Consider the following 18,354-nt stretch of genomic DNA (forward strand, 5'->3'; position numbering starts at 1 on the left):
GGTGCGGCCGAAAGGCACCCGTGGGGCCCCCTTCACAGAAGGGGTGGGCCTCCCCGATGGCGACCGGGGGAGGGGCGGAGAGAGCTGGACTTTCACCTGTATGTGTCCCAGGCACAGCACTTCGTCCGGATGAAAGTGAATGTCCCCATGTCCTCGGACAGCAAGTGCTCCCTCTCCATGGCCCCTCCACAGACGCCCTCCTAAAGTGGACCCACCACTTGCCAGCGGCACAGCCTCCAGAGACGGGGATGGGTGCCAGGCCACGGACACGCCCTCCAAAGGACCCATGAGGTTCAAGTGACTTTGAGGCGGTGCTGTGTGTGTCATATCCCTCCACGTGCCGCCACCACGAAGCTGCCGACGAGCAAGCCCAAGGTGAACGCAGAGATGAACGTGGAGCCGAAGAGCCGGCAGCGGTGCCACAGCCCAGGCAGGCCAGCGCTCACGGTGGGACCACGGCCCCTCCCCAGGGCCCAGGCGGCCGTCAGCCTGGAAGCCCTCAGCACGCGGGCTCTTGCCGTACCACCCCACGCCCGTGAGACCAGCCGCAACAGCGAGCCGCGGAGGGGAGAGTGAGGAGGAAAGCACCGGTCCTCGGGGGCTGTGCCCAAAGCAGGCAGGGCCTGCCGGCGGGAAGGGGCTTCAGCAAGCTCTTCGTTCACTGGAGAGCTTTTGCGGGAACAAGTATTTCTATGGTTTGCACAAAAAAATGACCTTGGAATGCACATTCTTTCCAACTTGACTCCTTTATTCTACACCCACTACTTTTTCCTGAATGGGCCTTGTCTGCCACTCAGGTGACTGTCAGACACGCAGTGCCGCCCCCTCCTCCAGCCTGACAGTCAAGAAGGCCATGTTTCTAGTTTGGGAAACTCACACTTGCTCCTTGAAATGGAGGAAAGAGCACCAGGCACCACGCAGGGCCCCAGGGACAGAGTAGCCCTCGCGGCCGCAGGCTCCCTCGCCAGGCCACACGGAAACCAAGTGCAGCAGCCCCGGCACAAAGAACCTGCTCAAGGCAGAGTGTGTGCAGGGCCCAGGAAGCCGAGCTCTGTCCTTCCGGGACACCGCTGGGATGCTGCAGCCAAGTGCTGGCGCCCACCCTCCCCTGCGGAGCAGGGCCCTGGGGTCAGACACTGATGCAAGGGGTTCCCAGACCCTCTGCGTCATGGGTCCTATGACCTACAGGCCCGAGGGAGCTCTGACGCAGTAAACCCACCCACAGAACGGGGCACGTGCCAGCCCCCGGCCTCCGAGCCCTGTCCACAGCATCGCTGCGGCTTCCGTGAGGTGATTCACATAAAGAGGCACAAAAGCAACAAGTGTTGGCTGTTCTCTCATTCAATCCCCCAAACACCGTGTGCCCAGCCTGTGGCTGATGCCTAACGCACGGCAGACACTCAGCGAGGAGCTGCTAATAAAACAAACGCCGGCCTGGCCAGTGCGGCTCCACGGGCTGGAACGTCGTCCCATCGACAGAAAGGTCGCGGGCTCAATGCCTGGTCAGGGCCCAGGAACAGGCTGCAGGTGTGGCTACCAGCCAGCGCGCACCAGCAGCGCCCGGCCCACGCTCTCTCCTTCCCCTCTCTCTACAGTCAGCGAGCACACCCTCGGCTGAGGATTAAAAAAAGAAGAAAAATGAACACCATCATTACTCTTCTTACCTGACTGACGAGAGCACTGGAGGCCGAGACGAGGCGGGGGACAAAGAGAACGTGGGGTGCGAGTCCTGCAGACACCCTCAACAGGCTGCGCTCCTGGCCGGCCTGCCCGCCTGCCGCAGGGCTGCCTGGGGCAGGAGCGGCAGGCGGGGCGGCGGCACCTACCCACGGGTGGCACCCCGCTGAAGGCCTGCCTTCCGCCGGCCCCTGAAGGCAGCCTGTGCACCCGAGGCAGCAGACGCACCCACACGCCGCACGAGGGGCCAGCGCGCTGCGGCCTGTGTGTCTGCGGCAGGGGCATGGCAGCTGCGCCACGGGGCAGCAGAGCAACGTTCTACACCGAGGCTCCTTAACCCTGTGCATCAACGGCATCTCACGGTCAGTCTCAAATGAAGCCCTATTTAGCGTGCATGGAAATCGTCACCAAACTGGACAATCCAAATTAACAAACTATTCAAAACAGCCCTCCCCAGCCACAGGACACGTGTATGGGCCGCCTTGCACCATCTCCCCATAAACTATCAGGGAAGGAGAAGCCTGTGCTGCTGCTGCTGCACAAGAAACACCTTCACCACACAAGCTGAGAAAGGAGGGGACAGCGGGCAGCTGCCTTTCGGGGCAGCGACCTGCCCCGGCTAGGGGTCCGCCCGGCTCGGCCACCCCAGCCCAGTGCCAGGGAGACGTGCACACAAGGCTGCTGCTGGTGGCATCATTCTCCTTTCATCACGTTTCTTCTGAATTTTCTGCGACCGTGTTTTTGTTTAAAACCTCTCCCTCCCCAGGGCACTGCCCAGTGGACTCCTCCGCCGTCCGGGCGTGGTGCTGCCGGGGAGCACGACACAGCTTTCTTTTTTCTCTTTGATCAACTTTATTCTCACTACTCCAGTCTAGTTTAGCAAAACATCTACAGCTACCATGTTTCCTAATTCTTCTTTTTCTAAAGTATATTTTGATTGTTATTGCAGTTGTCCCATTTTTTCCTCCCCTTTATTGCCCTCGGCCCTGTACCCCGCCTCCCCCAGTTCACATCTATGGATCGTACATGAGTTCTTCGGCTTCTCCGTTTCCTGTACCATTCTTAATGTCCTCCCGTCTATTTTGTACGTACTACTAATGCTTCTTATTCCTTGTACCTTTTCCCCTGTTCTCTCCTCTCCCCCTCCCTGCCAATAGCCCTCCATGTGATCTCCATTTCTATGATTCTGTTCCTATTCTAGGTGTTTGTTTAGTATGTGATTGTTTATGCTTTTTTTAGGTTCAGTTGTTGATAGCTGTGAGTTTGTTATCATTTTACTGTTCATAGTTTTGATCTTCCTCTTTTTCTTAGCTAAGTCCCTTTAACATTTCATATAATAAGGCTTGGTGATGATGAACTCCTTTAACTTGACCTTATCTGGGAAGCACTTTATCTGCCTTTCAATTCTAAATGACAGCTTTGCTGGGTAAAGTAACCTTGGATGTAGGTCCTTGTCTTTCATGACTTTGAATACTTCTTGCCAGCCCCTTCTTGCCTGCAAGGTTTCTTTTGAGAAATCAGCTGATAGTCTTACGGGAACTCCTTTGTAGGTAACTCTCTCTTTTCCTCTTGCTGCTTTTAAGATTTTTTTCCTTCTCTTTAATCTTGGGTAACTTAATTATGATGTGTCTTGGTATGGTCCTCTTTGGGTCCAATTTGTTTGGGACTCTCTGAACTTCCCGGACTTGCATGTCTATTTCCTTTGCCAGACTAGGGAAGTTCTTCATTTTTTGTTCAAGTAAGTTTTCAACTTCTTGCTCTTCCCCTTCTCCTTCTGGCTCCGCTGTGATGTGCATGTTGGGGGGTGTGAAGTTGTCCCAGGGGTTCCTAATCTTCTCATTTTTTTGAATTTTTGTTCCTTCATTCTGTTCTGGTTGAATGTTCATTTCTTCCTTCTGCTCCAAATCGTCAGTTTCAGTCCCAGTTTCCTTCCCTTTACTGTTGGTTCCCTGTATATTTTTATTTCACTTTGCATAGCCTTTACTTCTTCCTCCATTTTGCATCCACACTCAACCATTCCTGTGAGCATCCTGATCACCAGTGTTCTGAACTCTGCATCTGATAGGTTGGCTATCTCCTCGTCACTTAGTTTTTCTGGAATTTTGACCTGTTCTTTCATTTGGGCCATATTTCTTTGTCTTGGTGCACCTGTTATGATAGAAGAGGCGGAGCCTTAGATGTTCACCAGGGCGGGGCAACGCACTTCGCTGCACTGTGGCGCTGTAGGTCGGGGAGGGGCCAGGGGGGAGGGAGGCCACTTGCTTGGCTCTCACCCCACTTTCAGTCACTTTCCCCACTACGCACAAGTGAACTGAGACCTTTGAGATGCTGCCCTGGTGCTGATCCCCGGGTGCATGGGTTTGTGTACATTCTAGGACCCCTGGGTGTCTCCAACAGACTCTCCTCGTGGGACCGGCAGTTTCTCCTGCTACCGCATCCCCCACAGGTTTTAACAGCCAGAGGTTTTGAGGCTTTACTAGCCCGCACTGGAGCCTTGGGTTGCGTGGTCTGCCTCACTCCCCAGTTGTTCCTCCCTGCTTATCCACATGCAAATGTGGGACTTCCTGGTCCACCAGCTGCCCCCTCGCCTGCCCGGTCCTCCAGCCGCCACCTTGCTGCGTGTCCTCCCGGTCCCAGCTACCTGTCTCCGCCCCTCCTACTGGTCTGGATGAATGTTTCTGCTTTAACTCCTTGGCTGTCGGACTTCCATACAGTTTGACATTCTGACAGTTCTTGGTGTTTTTTGTTTTTAAATTGGTTGGGGTCCTCCTTTTGGTTTTGTTTTTAAATTGGTTGGGGTCCTCCTTTTGGTTGTGTGAGGAGGCAAAGCACACCTACCTCAGCCTCTGCCTGGGCTGGAGCCACGACGCAGCTCTTTACCAGGGCCTTGGTGCGGCCGGCTCCTGGCTGGGTGCGTTGCAGACAATATCAACGATCCTTGCTTTGCACGAACAACACTTGGAGCCCCAGGAGAAGCTGCCCATGTCCAGCCTCAAGGCCTGTGTCCCTCAGTGCCTCCCTGCTTGTGAGCTGGGCGTGTGCAGTGGGCTGATCTCGGTGCCGGCTGCAGGGCACCCCAGCGCATACTTCCACCTCAAGTGGGGGGGCTCTCTCTTGGCCCCGGTCTTAAGGCACTTGTGCCAGTTGTCCCGAGGGATGCCCATGGCTCGAGGCTGGCTCCAAGGACAGCTGCCCTAGCTTCGTGACAGCACCTTACAATTTCAAGAGATCAATGGCTCAGAAATAACAATTAGTCTCAAGCAGAATTTTAACTTTTACATACACGACTCCACAACTTCAGCATGCTACTGTGTAAAATCCATTTTCATGTTACAATTGGCAAAGGTTTAACACTACATAGGCAGCAGGGATAATTAGCCATTTGCAAAGCAGAAAAACTTGGAAATAAAAGATACGCTCCAAGCTCCCAGATTTATTTTCAGAGCAAAATGAAATTTCCTCCTCAGAATAGGAATGAGGTTCTGAGAGCCAGGAGAGAGAACTCCAGGGCGGCCTTCCTGCTGAGGGAGCCACCATCCAAGTCCGGGGACGCGGCCAAGAGCTTACTTCTAGCCACAGGGAGAAACCTACAAAGGGGAGACATTTTGTCCACATCTCTGAGTGAGCACTAGCGAGTGCAACAAAGCCCCGCCTCTGCTTCGTCTCTGAAAGGAGCACCACTGCGGACTGTCCCCGGTAACCAGCCGAGCCCGGACACGCAGTCACGCCGCGTCCCAGGGGCACGGGGGCCAGGGCGGGCGGGCACGGCTTCTGAGTATGTCTCGTGCTATAGTTCTGATTTTTTAATCATATAAATGTTTTATGTATTGGGAAAAAAAAACTCCAAAAAGGAAAAGAATAAAAACAAATGAACCTGTGTATCAAATTTTATATGGTTATGTTCTTTCTCATTGCTTTAAAACCCACTGTCCTGCCCTGGCTGGTGTGGCTCAGTGGACTGAGTGCTGGCCTGCAAACTGAAAGGTCACTGGTTCGATTCCCAGTCAGAGTACATGCCTGGGTTGCTGGCCAGGTCAGATGCTTCTCTCCCTATCCTTCTGCCCTCTCCTTCCCCTCTTGCTAAAAACAAATAAAGAAAAAAATCTTTAAAACCCATTATTCTAACTGCACCTGACCCTTGAATAATGGGTGAGCTTAGGGGCACCGACCCTTCAGACACAGCAAAAATCTGCGCAGAAACCTTAACTCCCCACAGCCTGCTCTTGACCAGAAGCCTCACCAATCATGTAAACCGTCAATTAACACGCAGTGTGTACGTTACGTTTTGTACTCTATTCTTACAAAAGCTAGAGAAAATGAAGCATTATTAAGAAAAGCACAGGGAAGAAAAAATAGATTTATAGTGTTGTATATATTTACTGAAAAAAAGCTACATATAAGTGGACCTGCACAGTTCAAATCCATGTTTGTTCAAGGGTCAATCTGCATGTATTCTTGATATATTTATTCTAAAAAAACAAAAGAATTGCAAAATAATTCTAAAACTCTGCTCAGTAGGATGATTATAATAATAAAATACTAAAATTCTGAAACCATTTCATGTATATCAAAGGATAAAGAAAATAACACTAATATCACTGGAAGGCAAGAAGTATAAAACAAATGAAGCGGTAAAACTGAGTTTTAACTTGCAAAGCAACTATCTTGTTACAGACACTTTTGTCGAGCCCTGTCCCCCACGATGACCGAAGAGACGCTCACTGGGACCCCGAGCACAGCTCGCCCCCGACCCGGGTGTCTGACCCCCACGCCCCACCGCAGGAACCGCGGCCCCTTGGAGGACGACATCAGGCCTGAGGCAGGAGAAATGCGCCAAGGGCCCGGGGCAAGTTTCTGCGCCAGGAAACAGTGGCGCATTCAAAGACTGACGGCCTGGCTGAAGGGCACGGCAGCCGGCGTGAGGGGACAGGACACGCGCCCGAGGAACACTGATGACAGCGTGCTGGGGTGCACTGAGGACCCCGCCACCGGTGGCCACAGCCTCGAAGAGTGGCAGAGGGTGAGAGGGGCACTCTGTGCACAGGGACGCCGGCTCCTGCAGGACAGGGACCGGCAGCAGGCGGTCGCCACCGGGCGGCCAGCAATGGCCGCGGGGCCTCAGGCGGGGACAGGGACAGACCCCAACTCGGCTGGGAGGGGCCGCAGCCACGGGGAGGCCGCCAGGGCTCAGGCTGCCGGGGGGCCTGAGTCCAAGGAGGTGCAGGGAGAGGCAAAGAGGGGCCTGCAACCACCACCCCATCACAAGAAGGGGGCCACTGGACATCGGTCCCTCTCGAAGCGATGCCAAGAACGGGCAACAAGGTCGGGCTGGGAGCAACAGGGGCGTCAGACCCTGCAGAACAGTGACTGCACGTTACTGACACTCTAAAGTGGTTCCCAGCTGACCTGTATTGCTCTTACAACAATCTTCTAACCAGTGAACCTTCTGTCTGCAGTTAGGCTGGTAGAGTGAGTACGTTGCACACGAAGGGTCCTCCAGACAGGAGCCCGATCTCTGGGCAGGGGTAAAACTGCTGCGTCAGAGACGAGGGTGATCGAAGGCACCCCGGCTCTGGGAGTGAGCCAGCCAGCCGTCCGGCGTGGCCGCGCTGACAGCGAGCTGCAGGCGTCCTCTGCCGGCGCAGCACACACACAGGCGCGTCCGCACCCGGGGACGCCTGCAGCTCGGCAGGGGGAGCAGGCCTCTGCGGTCAGCGGGCGGAGAAAAGGGTCCAGGCCTCACCGGCGGACTTCAGAGGTGACAGAGCAGGAGCGGGACACTCCGCAGCACCCTGACACTAGGAGGAGCGGGAAGTGCAGAAAAGGAGCAAAGCCTGTCCCTGGCTCCCGACTGCGACCCACAGCCCCCACCAACCCTGCCCGCCCCACAGACTGGGCGGAAAGCCCTGCCATTCACAGCGGCAGCGGCAGGGGCAGGGGCAGGGGGGAGGCAGCTGGGCCAGTGCTGGTTTCAGGAGCCCACAGCACACGCCCGTGGAGGCCGGGGGCTGCGAGACAGAGCAGGAGCTGACACCAGCAGGGACACTGCCCGCGTCCCACCCACAAGCAGATGAAAATGGCAGTGCTTCTGCAACCACAGTGGCCGCACGCGTTTGCTTTGTCCAGGTGGAACCGACCCCCTTCCGCTCCTCTGTTCCTCTTTACACAACTAGAGGCGCACGTGGGCGGCGCGGCTGTACTGCAGGGGCGGCCGCCCCGCCCTGGAAGGGTGCCTGCCACACTCCGTGCACGTCTCAGCGCATTCGTGTACATAGGACATGCACACGCATTAACGTTATAAGTGCATCATTACAATATTGTGGGTTTCTGTGTATAATGTTAAAATGTGTATCATTCTGCCTTTACAGGATGAGGGAGGTTAAGGGATTTTGCTTTTGTCAAAAGCAGTACCCACAGCTCAGCCTGGGTGTTGGAAGTGACCGCTCCAGCCCTGGCCGGTGCAACTCAGCGGGCTGGACATCGTCCCACAAAGGGGACAGCTGCCAGCTCAACTCCTGATGACAGCACCTGCCGGGCTGTGGGTCTGGTCCCCAGTCTGGGGGTGTGTGAGAGTCAAACAACAGAAAAAAAGCGATCACTCTTAACCAACGGTTTCTGCCTTGCGTCTATTCTTGCCTTCACCCCCAACCGGTTCTCCAAGCAGCATCAGCGTGACCTAAGGAACCCAACCGCACCGCGCTGGCCCCTCCAGCCCGGCCCTCGGCAGCACTCCGGCAGAGCAGAGCCCCCACCCCGGCCAGGCCAGGCTCTGCCAGCCCTCCCTGCCGCCTGGCCGCCCTCCCCCGCTGCGCACTCCTCCCTCCCTCTCTCCAGGAGCACTGGCCCCGCTTCCACGGCCTGAGCCATGGCCAAGGTCTTCCTGGCCACTGGCCGGAGCCCCTGCAGGGAGTGCTGGGAGGGCGCTCACAGCTGGCCTTGCTCGGCCTCCAGACCTCAGCCCATGGACTGACCCTTGGAGGGCCTCTCCCCGGTCACTCCTGGGTCACAGGGTGCCACGGGCGGCCCGCCACAGACGCAGCGGCCATGCCTCTCCTTTCCCTACTTCCTCTGTTGGGTGCATCTCACGGTCGGTGCTTATGCTGACGAGAGGCGTGCTGTGTCGGCTCTCGAAGACGGGGGCCACCCGCCTCGGCCACTGCCACCCGGGAGCATGGACACCTGACCCCCAAGGGGCGGCACCCCCAGGGAGGCCCAACCACGAGAGGGCGGCTCGGCCTCACGCAGACCGTTAGAGGCATCCACTCAGAGGCAGACAAGGCAGGGCTGCATCCAGAGATGGAAAGCTGTGCAAGAGGGAAGAGGCGAAGGAGCCAGCGCTGGTGTGAGAGGGCACGTGGCCGCCCCGCAGACCAGGGACACTGGAAGTGCACGCGGTGTCCTGCTGCTGGAGCGGCGCCGCCACGCCAGCCCAGTGCGCCCACGGCCCTCGGAGAGGAGCCCCCTGGTCGGGAGGCCAAGCTCCCTGACGCACGTCGGCCTCCGGCTCTGCGAGGGCTCCATCGCGCCCTGCTGAGAGCCCGAGACTGAGCTGCAGCAGAGCGCTGCGCCGCTGGCTGCGACCCGAGCCCCGAGCCCCGCCCCGGTGGCCAGACCGCTGCCTGTGGCAGGCGACACGGCCAGTGTTTGCACACGCCCCGGCCCCTCCGTCTGCCCAGCCTCCGGGCTCTCCCTGCCCTTTCCCCGAGCAGCCTGCTCCCTCCCGCCTGCCTCCCCAGAACCTCCACTGTGCCGGTGGTCAGCACACCTCACACATGCAGACACGTTCCCTGCTGAGTGTGATTTTAGGGCCTTATTCGTTGGTGAGTCTGGGCCCCATGGGCACTCCTGTCTCGGGTCAGCAGGCCCTGGGAGGGAGAAACAGAGGCAACACCACGTGGCCCACCCAACAACCAACCCGAACAACCCAGCTGTCTTGTTCCAGTTTCGCACACCGACAGCCCTCGGAGCCGGGTGTCCCGTGAACACCTGACTCGCTGCTCTCGCAGACTCCATCTAACTGATACACGCAGAACATGGCCTTCCCACGGACATGCGTTACTTTCCAGTGTCCAAGGACCAGTTCACAAAAATGAACACGCGCCGGGCCATGAGGCAAGCTCAGCACGTCTCAGGGGCCGGAAGTAACACAGAGTCCATTTAGGAAGTGCTGCAAATGAACTGACAGTTTACATCCCCCCAAAATTCATCAGCCCCCAGGTGAGGGGATGAGGCTGCAGGAGTATGAGAGGCACCAGGTCAAGAGGGGGCAGAGCCCCTTTGCCCCTGCCGCCATGGGAGGACAGGGCAGGGCTGGCCGTCCTCGACCCAGGCAGCAGGCCCTCCCCCGACCCCGCGTGCGCCGGCCCCGCGCCTGGACTCCCCTCCGAACCTTGGGGGGCGAACCTGCGTGGTCCGCGGGGCAGCTCGCCCACGGCACTGCACGACAGCGGCCCCGGAGGGCTGAGCCGGGTATCTCCGGAAACTAGGCTGGAAATCAGCACAAAGGTGACTAGGAAACCCCCCAAACACTGGAAAGGACAGTGGTATACTTTCTAAAAACATTATGATGAAAAAAGATACAATGAAAAAATTTAAAATATTTTTACCTAAAAGAATAAAAATTTGCCTTATCAAAACTTGTGGAATGCAACTAAAGGTGCACTTAGAGGGCAACTTATAGCCTTAAATACACATATTGGAAAAGAAGAAAGGCTAAAAATCAATTAAGCATCAATCTCAAGAAACTAGAAAAAAGGAGAGCAAACAAAACAAAGTAGATGAAGGGGGGGGGGAAGCAAAAGTTAATGAAATAGAAAACAAATATTAAATGGGGGGGGGGGAAATCAATTAAGCCAAAAGTCAGTTCTTTGAAACGACTAAAACAATTTACAAACCCCTAGTAAGAGTGATGAGAAAAAGAAACAAAGCACAAATGACCAATATCAAGTAATTTTAAAGGGGACTTTAAAACAGATCTTGCGGGCAATAGGGTATTATGAGCCACTTCACACTCATTAACTGAACAAAATGGCCCAAATTCCTACAAAGAAAAAAAAAGCCTCCGTAAACAGACACAAGAAACGGAAAACTTGGAAAATCCAATTTCCACGTAAAAAACAGGACCTGCAACTAAAGCCTTCTCACAAGGAAAGCCCTATGCCAGCTTTCCCCGAAAGCCCAAGGGAGGCAGCCGCCAGCCCAGCCCAGCCCGGTCCAGCCCGGCTCAGCCCAGCCGCCCGCAGGCTCCATCCCCGACAGCCCGTGCAGACACAGGCTGGGGCCCCAGGCCCGGCCGGACGCCAGGCGCAGCGCGGCCCTGCTATTCCTGTTTGATTCATGACAAGACACGTGTCTCGCTCTCAGTTAGGTTTTCAACGGCTACATAATGAAGGAATAATTTTGAGGCTAGAAGTTGTTTTTTAAAAAATTAAATAAGTTAATTCCTAGTTAATGATAATACTGCTATAAAAACTTAGGGGCAAGTAGATAACATAAGCGTATGAAACATAATGAATACTTTTCTGAACTTCATTAGGCTTTCATATCTCATTTCTATTTAATTAGAACTAAATCACCATCATTTATTGCCAAGTTGGAAACACTTTTAAATCACCACATAAAAGAAAAATCCCTTGATACAAATTGATGGCCACCAGATGAGAAGGCGGCGGAGGCACTACGTAAAAAGTGGGGGAAGGGATTAAGAAGGACAAACAGTCAGCTACAGAAGTAGTCAAAAAGCACAGCCCAGGGAACATAGTCAGTAATACTGCGGTGACTATGTATTGAGCCCAGCAGGTACGGGACTTACGGGAGATACCACTTTGTAAGTTACACAAATATCTAACCACTGTGCTGTATGTCTGAGACCAATACTACTGAATGCCAACTGTTTGAAGTCAAAAAAAATAATTCAATTCAGGATTTAAAAAAATTCTTAGCAAACTAAGAATACAGAATTTTCATATCTTAATAAAAATATCTACAGAGGAGCTTCATCAAATGTCATATGTAATGGCGAAATACTGAATGCTTTTCCTCTGATTCTGGGAACCACACAAAGAAACCTATTCCCATCACTTCTATTCAACACTGTTCTGGCGATCCGAGCCAGCACAATAAGGCAAGAAAAAGGAAAATGGTTATAGCACCAGAAGAGGAAAAAAAGAAAATATCGTTTGCAGACATAATTATGTACACATAGAAAATAAAGAATTATCATTAGAAACATTTAGTAAGTGAATACACAAAAAGCAACTGTATATCTATATACCAGTAATACACAATTAATTTAATTTGTAAACATATAATTTTGACGGGATCAGAAATATCGAATATATGAATGAATTAACCATGTTTTAATATTAAACACGTACCAAAAGCTGTACAACACTAAGACAAGTTAAAGGAGCCCTAAGTAAATAGAAGGCCACGTGGGTTCGCACGTGCAGGGCCACTGTTAAAGACAGGCGCTCGCCCCAGCAGCCCGCGCACCACGGCGGAACGACGCAGAGAAGGCCGGCCTGGCTGCTGGCAAGGGTGACGTGGAAGCCGCGAGGCGCTCCCCGTTTCTGGTTCATTTATACAGGGAATGCTGCGCAGCAGGAAGAAGGCGGGCGCTCCTACCCTTCGGGACAGCACGGGGTGGGGGGACTGGAGGGCACGACGCTCAGTGAAAGAAGCCGGGGGCGAAAGAGGGACATCATGTGATCTCACCTGTAAGTGGGACCTAACCAACAAAACAAACACATGAGCAAAATAGAACCAGAGGCACGGAAACAAGGAACCGACTGACAGCGACCGGGGGGTGGGGGGAGGGGAATAAGAGGGAAAGACGGGGAAGGGACTAGTCAGGGAACGTGCATAAATGACCCACAGACACGGACAACGGTGTGGGGGGTGCTGGGCAGGGGAGAGCAGCAGGGGAAACTGGAACAACTGTAAAAGAACAAAATTTTTTTTTAAAGTTACCACTTCCTATGTTGGTTTATTTATTAAATGCCACCTCAAAATTCCAGCACGTTTTCCGGGGAGAGGCAGCTAAGCAGATCCTAAAATGCACCTGAAACGCAAAGGGTCAAGATTAGCCAGGTAATCACGAATCAGAGGGAAGCTGAGGCACTTAAACCAGCAGACCGACGGAACCCACAGTAGCGCCGACGGTGTGGTGCTTGTGCAAAGGCAACACGAAGGTCACCGAACACAGGGGAGTCCAGAAAGAGACCCGCACGTCCGCGGCCACCTGCCCTGGGACGGAGATGACACAGGGGAAGGGCGCCCCGGGGAAGGACGGTCCTCTTAGTCAACCATGCGGAGCCCGTGGGATCGCTACATCACTGCAGGGGAAAAGGAATCTTGGCCCCTGACACACCATAAACAAAATCCATTTCAAATGGATTGCAGATCTAAACGTGGAAGATAAAACAAGAAAGCTTTCACAGGAAAGTGTCTCCGTGAACTTCATGACACTATTTCCTGAACGAAGGGCATTGATTGGGCTTCATTAAAACAAAAACTTGTGCACATCAACAGACACCACTGAGGGCCATGGCCAAGTGGCTCAGTTGGTTGGACAGTTGTCCTGTAAACCCAAAGGTCATGGGTTCGATCCCCAGAGAGGGCGCATGCGAGTTGTGGGTTCATCCCCGGGCGCGGTGCATGCAAGAGGCTCTCTCGCATCGATGTTCCCCCAATACTCCTGCCTGACTGCCTGTCTGAAATCAGTGAGCATGTCAGTGAGCATGTCCTCAGGTGAGGAAGACACCACAGAAAGAGTGTAGATGCAAACATGCACAAGAGAGTAAAAGACAATCTGCCGTGCAAACAGGCACTGGACATACTTAAGAGCTCCCTGGATTCGCTAAGAAACGAAACAGACAGCCCGACTGAAAAACTCGCAGAGACCACCCCTCACAAGAGAAGAGAGCTGCCCCGCCAAGGAGCACAGGTAGGGAGGCTCTGCCCCACGCGTGGCGGCTGGTCAGGGGATGCGTGTCCCCCTCCTCCTGTGCAGACTTCCACTCCACACCCGCCAGACCGCGAGGACGACAGAGTGGACCCAACCACGGGGGAGAGAGCCCCCGGTCACTCCCACGCTGCAGGCGGCGGCACGAGCTCCCGGCACCGCGCGGGGCAGCGTCCCCTGAGGCTGACAGAAAGCGCAGCCTCACGCAGCGCTGTCGCTCCCTGGAACACACCCGACAGGAATACACACATGCCTACACCCGACAAACAAGTGAGATCTTCAGGGCGGCATCTGTGAGCACGAGAAACAGCCCCGACAGCCCCGAGCGGCAGACAACCTGCATCACGGCACAGCCTTCACGCACCGGATGTGCGGGCGGCGAACAAAGCGACGCGCGGCCACACGGGTGGGTCTCACGTACACAATGTTGAATGAAAGAATCAAGAACCAGAACAGACATTACTCTACGCCCCTTACACAGGTCGAGAACATGCCGAGGTTACCCGCAGCAGACGCGCAGGCCTGGCCGGCTCTGCGGACCGACCCTGGGCAGGAGGGTCTCCCGGGAAGCGTGGGAACGCGCGCTCTTTCTCAAGTACATGGTGGTAACGGGAGCGTGGTCGCTTTGTCAGAATTTCGCCGAGGTGTGCATTTATGATTTGCAAATTTTTCTGACGTATGTTCTCATTAATTTTGTAAGTACATACAGTTACTTGCCTCCATAATGTGTCAGGAGTACAAATGCACTTGCCTCACTCCCACGCCTCTTATCTGGTTACACTATCAGCCACCAAACATGAGAAAATGCCAGCCAAGGGACGCGCCTAAAAACCGTTCACTTAACGGCTCCTGTGTTTCTAAAACACTGGACTCGGGGGCGCAGGAGGCGAGGTGCCCCTGTGACGGCATCGCGCTTCCTACTCGGGAGCGCCCCCAGGCTGCCTGCGCCGCGTCCGCCGGACGGGCCACGCTGCGCAAAACGCCGGCCCCTCCCGCCCCGCCCTCATGCCCCCCTTCCCAAACCTACCTCCTGTCTAAGCGTCTGACATGCACCTCAGTGTATGTACCTACATTAAAACAAATACAATCACCGGAAAGCAAACAAAAAAAGACATACAACTGAAAAGATTTACAAGTACACTAAAACCCTGGCGAGACATAACCTGACCCATCCTTTGAAGCTTCTGATACTAAATTCTGATATAAAACAAACTTGGTAATTTAAAGGATTGAAAGAAGAAAAAACTTAATGATTCTCTCCTCCAAAAACAGGGAACATTATCGCACTAACATTAAATTATTGCTGCTAAAAAAGAAATCCAAACGTTTGGCTTATCAATCTTTCACGAGAGGCGACCAAAGCCAAGAAGCGCATTAAGGCCGGTAATTACTCATTCACTAGTTCGGCACCACACAGCCGCCGGGGAGTCTGCCCCGGGCCCACCCGGGCCCGCCCCGAAAGCGCCGTCAGGAATCGGTACACGGCTCGGCTTGCCGACACGAAGGCCACCTTCCCGTCACCCGGGACGCTCCAAGCCCTCCAGCTCAGGCTCCAGAGAAACCTCCTCCCCCGCCTGCCGTTAGGTCCCCGCCCCGCTCCCTAAGGAAAGGCTGAGAAACGGGTCCAAACGGAAGCGCTTAGAGGGCCAACTGCAGTGCGGGTCTAAGCCCTGCAACCCTCAGCTGCCAGGGGGCAAGTTCCAAAGGAGCCAGCACCCCGTCTTCTGTTCCCTGAAGCGAGTCTCACCAACAAAGCACAGGCGTCCGATGAGGGCGGACTGTACAAGCATTCGTCCTGCGGAAAGCAATCCTATATGTCCGTTACATTTCATTAGGAACTTGGAAATAACTGATATAGCCCATGGGACAGACACACTTAGCAAGAAATGGCTGAAGACACCAGATGGCAAGGCAGCGCACAGCTTGGCTGCTTCGAGCCCCTTTTCTGCGCCTTTGGAGCCCCGCCCCAGGCCCCGGCAGTGCCTTGGCTGCCCTGAAGGGCCGTGAGCAACAAGGCCAGCATCCTCCCATGCCTTCTGCGGAGCAGAGTGTGTTCTTCCCAAGCAGCGCCGCCCTCAGGAGCCTAGTCTACCTCTGCCCCACAGACACCGGGACCACGGCTCGCCAATGGCTCTGCCGAACGCTCCTCTGAAAACCCCGACACAACCGCCGGCACAGTCCGGCGGGAAGACGTGGGAGCAGCCGTGGCCGTACCTGTGGAAGGGCAGTGTTGAGCTGCCTCTGCAGGGAGTCTCTCTCATGCCCGACCTCATGCAACTTCCCCTGGGTCAAGGCCAGCGTTTCCTGTGTCTCCCGCAGGGTGTCGAGAAGGCGGTCCCTCTCCTCCAGCATGGAGACCATCAGCTGTTCAAAATGCGAGTCGGCGTCTGGCTGCGACGGGGAGCCGGAGCCATGGCTCCCACTTCCTCCAGGGGGGCCTTCTGCTTCACTGATGGTTGGCATCACCTCGCACATCATCTTGAAAGGAAAGACCGAGACTCTGGTTAGTACATGCACGACAAAGGCTCTCACAGACCCGCACCTGTACAGCTACCTGCGGTTAATAAGTGACAGCCTCCTTCCCAGATCTGACTGTTGCGCTCTGAACACAATAAACTGGGGGAGCGACACACGCAACCCTGAACCACAAGACGACATTCATCCACAGGCAACAATGCAGTGCAGGGGAGAGACCAAAGACTACCTCTCACTTCAAGAACAAACCCTCGGTGTTTTGTTTGCAAAGCTGTATGTACTTCCTAGATGTTGAAAACAAGTGCACTTCTGTAACCTTTCTTTTCTTTTTTTTTTTTTTTTTTCTATTTCCCGGTAGGGGAGAGAAAGTGGAAACACATGCCACCCAATCACTCCTCAGGAAAAGCAGAGACGGAACAGCCAGCCAGTACAACTGACAAGTGCAAAATCTATCAGGCCTCTTCCAGGAATGTGTGCAGTCAGCTCCTGGGAAGGACCGACAGCCCCCTCAATTCTTGGGCTGCATTCGGGGAGCGCTACAATGACTAGATTCCTCAAGGGCTGGGAGAGGTGTTTTCCAATGGCAGCAAGGGTTGCTCGGACAATCTAACTTACGTAAGTTAACTGACCACCCCCCCCCCAAAAAAAATTCCACAGTGGAAATATAGCAGGTCGAGACAGCCGTGGACAGCTAGAAAGGAAAAGTGAAAGGTGAGATGAGAGGCTATTAAGTGTCTCAAATATAATGATGGGGCGACAGGAAGGGGGGCCGGTTCCCGAGGCTGCTGGCACTATTCCGGGCTCAGCGGACCCGCGAGAGGGAGATGCCCACGCCCTCTGTCCAGCAAACACGATCTCTGGGCCCGCACACGCACACTCCAAGCGCTGCCGAATCCCCGGACCCCCAGGGCGGTGAGAACCGTGTACAGCCAGAGTCCAGTCAGAGCCCAGCCTAGGTCCAGGCTTCCTGCGGCCACAGGTGTCCGCCTTCCGCGCTCAGCGCTGGGGTCACCGGCGCGCTGGGGACACCGGCGCGCTGGGGACAGGGCAGGAGTTGGCGAGAGGCCCCCAGAGCTCGACCCTCCCGGCGCGCGAGGGGGCGCGTCCTCCCGGGGTCCCACCGAGGTCCCCACGGGCGCTCGCGGAGCTCTCCCGACCGGCCCCGCGCCGCGAGCCTCGCCCCCAGGCCCCGTCCGCCGGAGCGCGCCCTTCCCCCGAGGCTGACATTTACGGGCAGCGGGCGCCGCGGGCAGGGCCCGGCGCCTGGGGCCCCGCTCCGCCCCAGCCTGCCTCAGTCTCCCGCTCCCTTACCTTGCTCGCCGGCGGGAGCGGGCGAGGAGGCTCCGCGGCGGCTCGCGGGCGGCTGCTCGCTCCAGGCGAGCTCGGGGCCCGACGAAGGCAGCCTGCGCCCGCGCCCGCCCCGCGCCCGCGGCCCCGGGCCCGCCGCCCCCAGTCACTAAGGCCGGCCCGCGGCCGGACACTGGCGGAGCACAGGAGGAGCGGGCCCGGCTGCGCGTCGCCGGCGTCAACGTGCCCGACGTCGGGCGCGTCGGCGTAGCGTCAGCGCTGAGCGCCGCCGGCCCGCCCCGCCCCGCCCCCGGGTGGGGCGTCGAGGAAGGACAGTGGAGGCCAAGTGCGCAAGCGCCGCCTCCTCAGGTGGGGCGGTCTGCGCCTCCCGGGCTCCGATTGGCTGGACGCTAGGAGGAGCCCCGCCCCACGGGCCCCGCCCCTACAGGCCGGCCCAGGTGGGTTTCACCCTTGCTGAGCTGCGTTTCGGGGCTCGGGTCCTGGTCTCCAGATAGCATCTTCCACCTTCAGGGTGCCCCCAAGTCTCCTCCTACAGCGCGAGGACGCCAAAGTCGTTACCGAGCGTCTACTCTGCATTGGATTCTAAGCCTGACGCTTCCCAACGCCACGTCTCCACACCTTGCAGGAGAGTGCGCACGGGCGGAAGTCACCTGCTGACAGCAGGTTGGAGCCCGCGGTGTTGCCTCCGGAGCCTGCTCGGAACCGATCCTTACAGGACTCCGAAGGACGCGGTTTCTACACAAGACCCATTGCTCTGGCTTTACCTGCTGTTCTGGGGAAGGCAGAGAGGCGCAGCGTTTGGAGTTGAGGCTCCTGGGCGCTATGTCGAGAACGCAGGCTTTCGAAACAGGCACACCCGATGCAGCTCCCAGCAGTTACTTCTTGCAATGTGCGCCTGAACCTCTCGGAAGAACCTGTCTGGGACTCAG

At 55.8% G+C, this 18,354-nt stretch overlaps 1 protein-coding gene across 6 annotated transcripts in view; it reads right to left on the reverse strand.

Moving 5' to 3' along the window:
* The window catches only part of PPFIA1 (PTPRF interacting protein alpha 1), a 76,461-nt gene extending 58,961 nt beyond the window's left edge, over positions 1-17,500 (reverse strand). For all 6 annotated transcript variants that reach the window (XM_054570760.1, XM_054570758.1, XM_054570759.1 and 3 more), the window contains exons 1-2: positions 17,429-17,500; positions 15,857-16,120 (exon numbers count right to left, since the gene is read on the reverse strand). In XM_054570760.1, the coding sequence (XP_054426735.1) occupies positions 15,857-16,120 (264 nt within the window). In that variant the 5' untranslated portion in view covers positions 17,429-17,500. The remainder of the gene's footprint in view (positions 1-15,856; positions 16,121-17,428) is intronic.
* Between the last annotated feature and the right edge of the window lie 854 nt (positions 17,501-18,354).

This window comes from Pteronotus mesoamericanus, unplaced genomic scaffold, assembly GCF_021234165.1.
Source record: "Pteronotus mesoamericanus isolate MK-2021 breed Mesoamerican mustached bat unplaced genomic scaffold, CSHL_Meso_final contig_214, whole genome shotgun sequence".
Classification (NCBI taxonomy): Eukaryota; Metazoa; Chordata; class Mammalia; order Chiroptera; family Mormoopidae; genus Pteronotus; species Pteronotus mesoamericanus.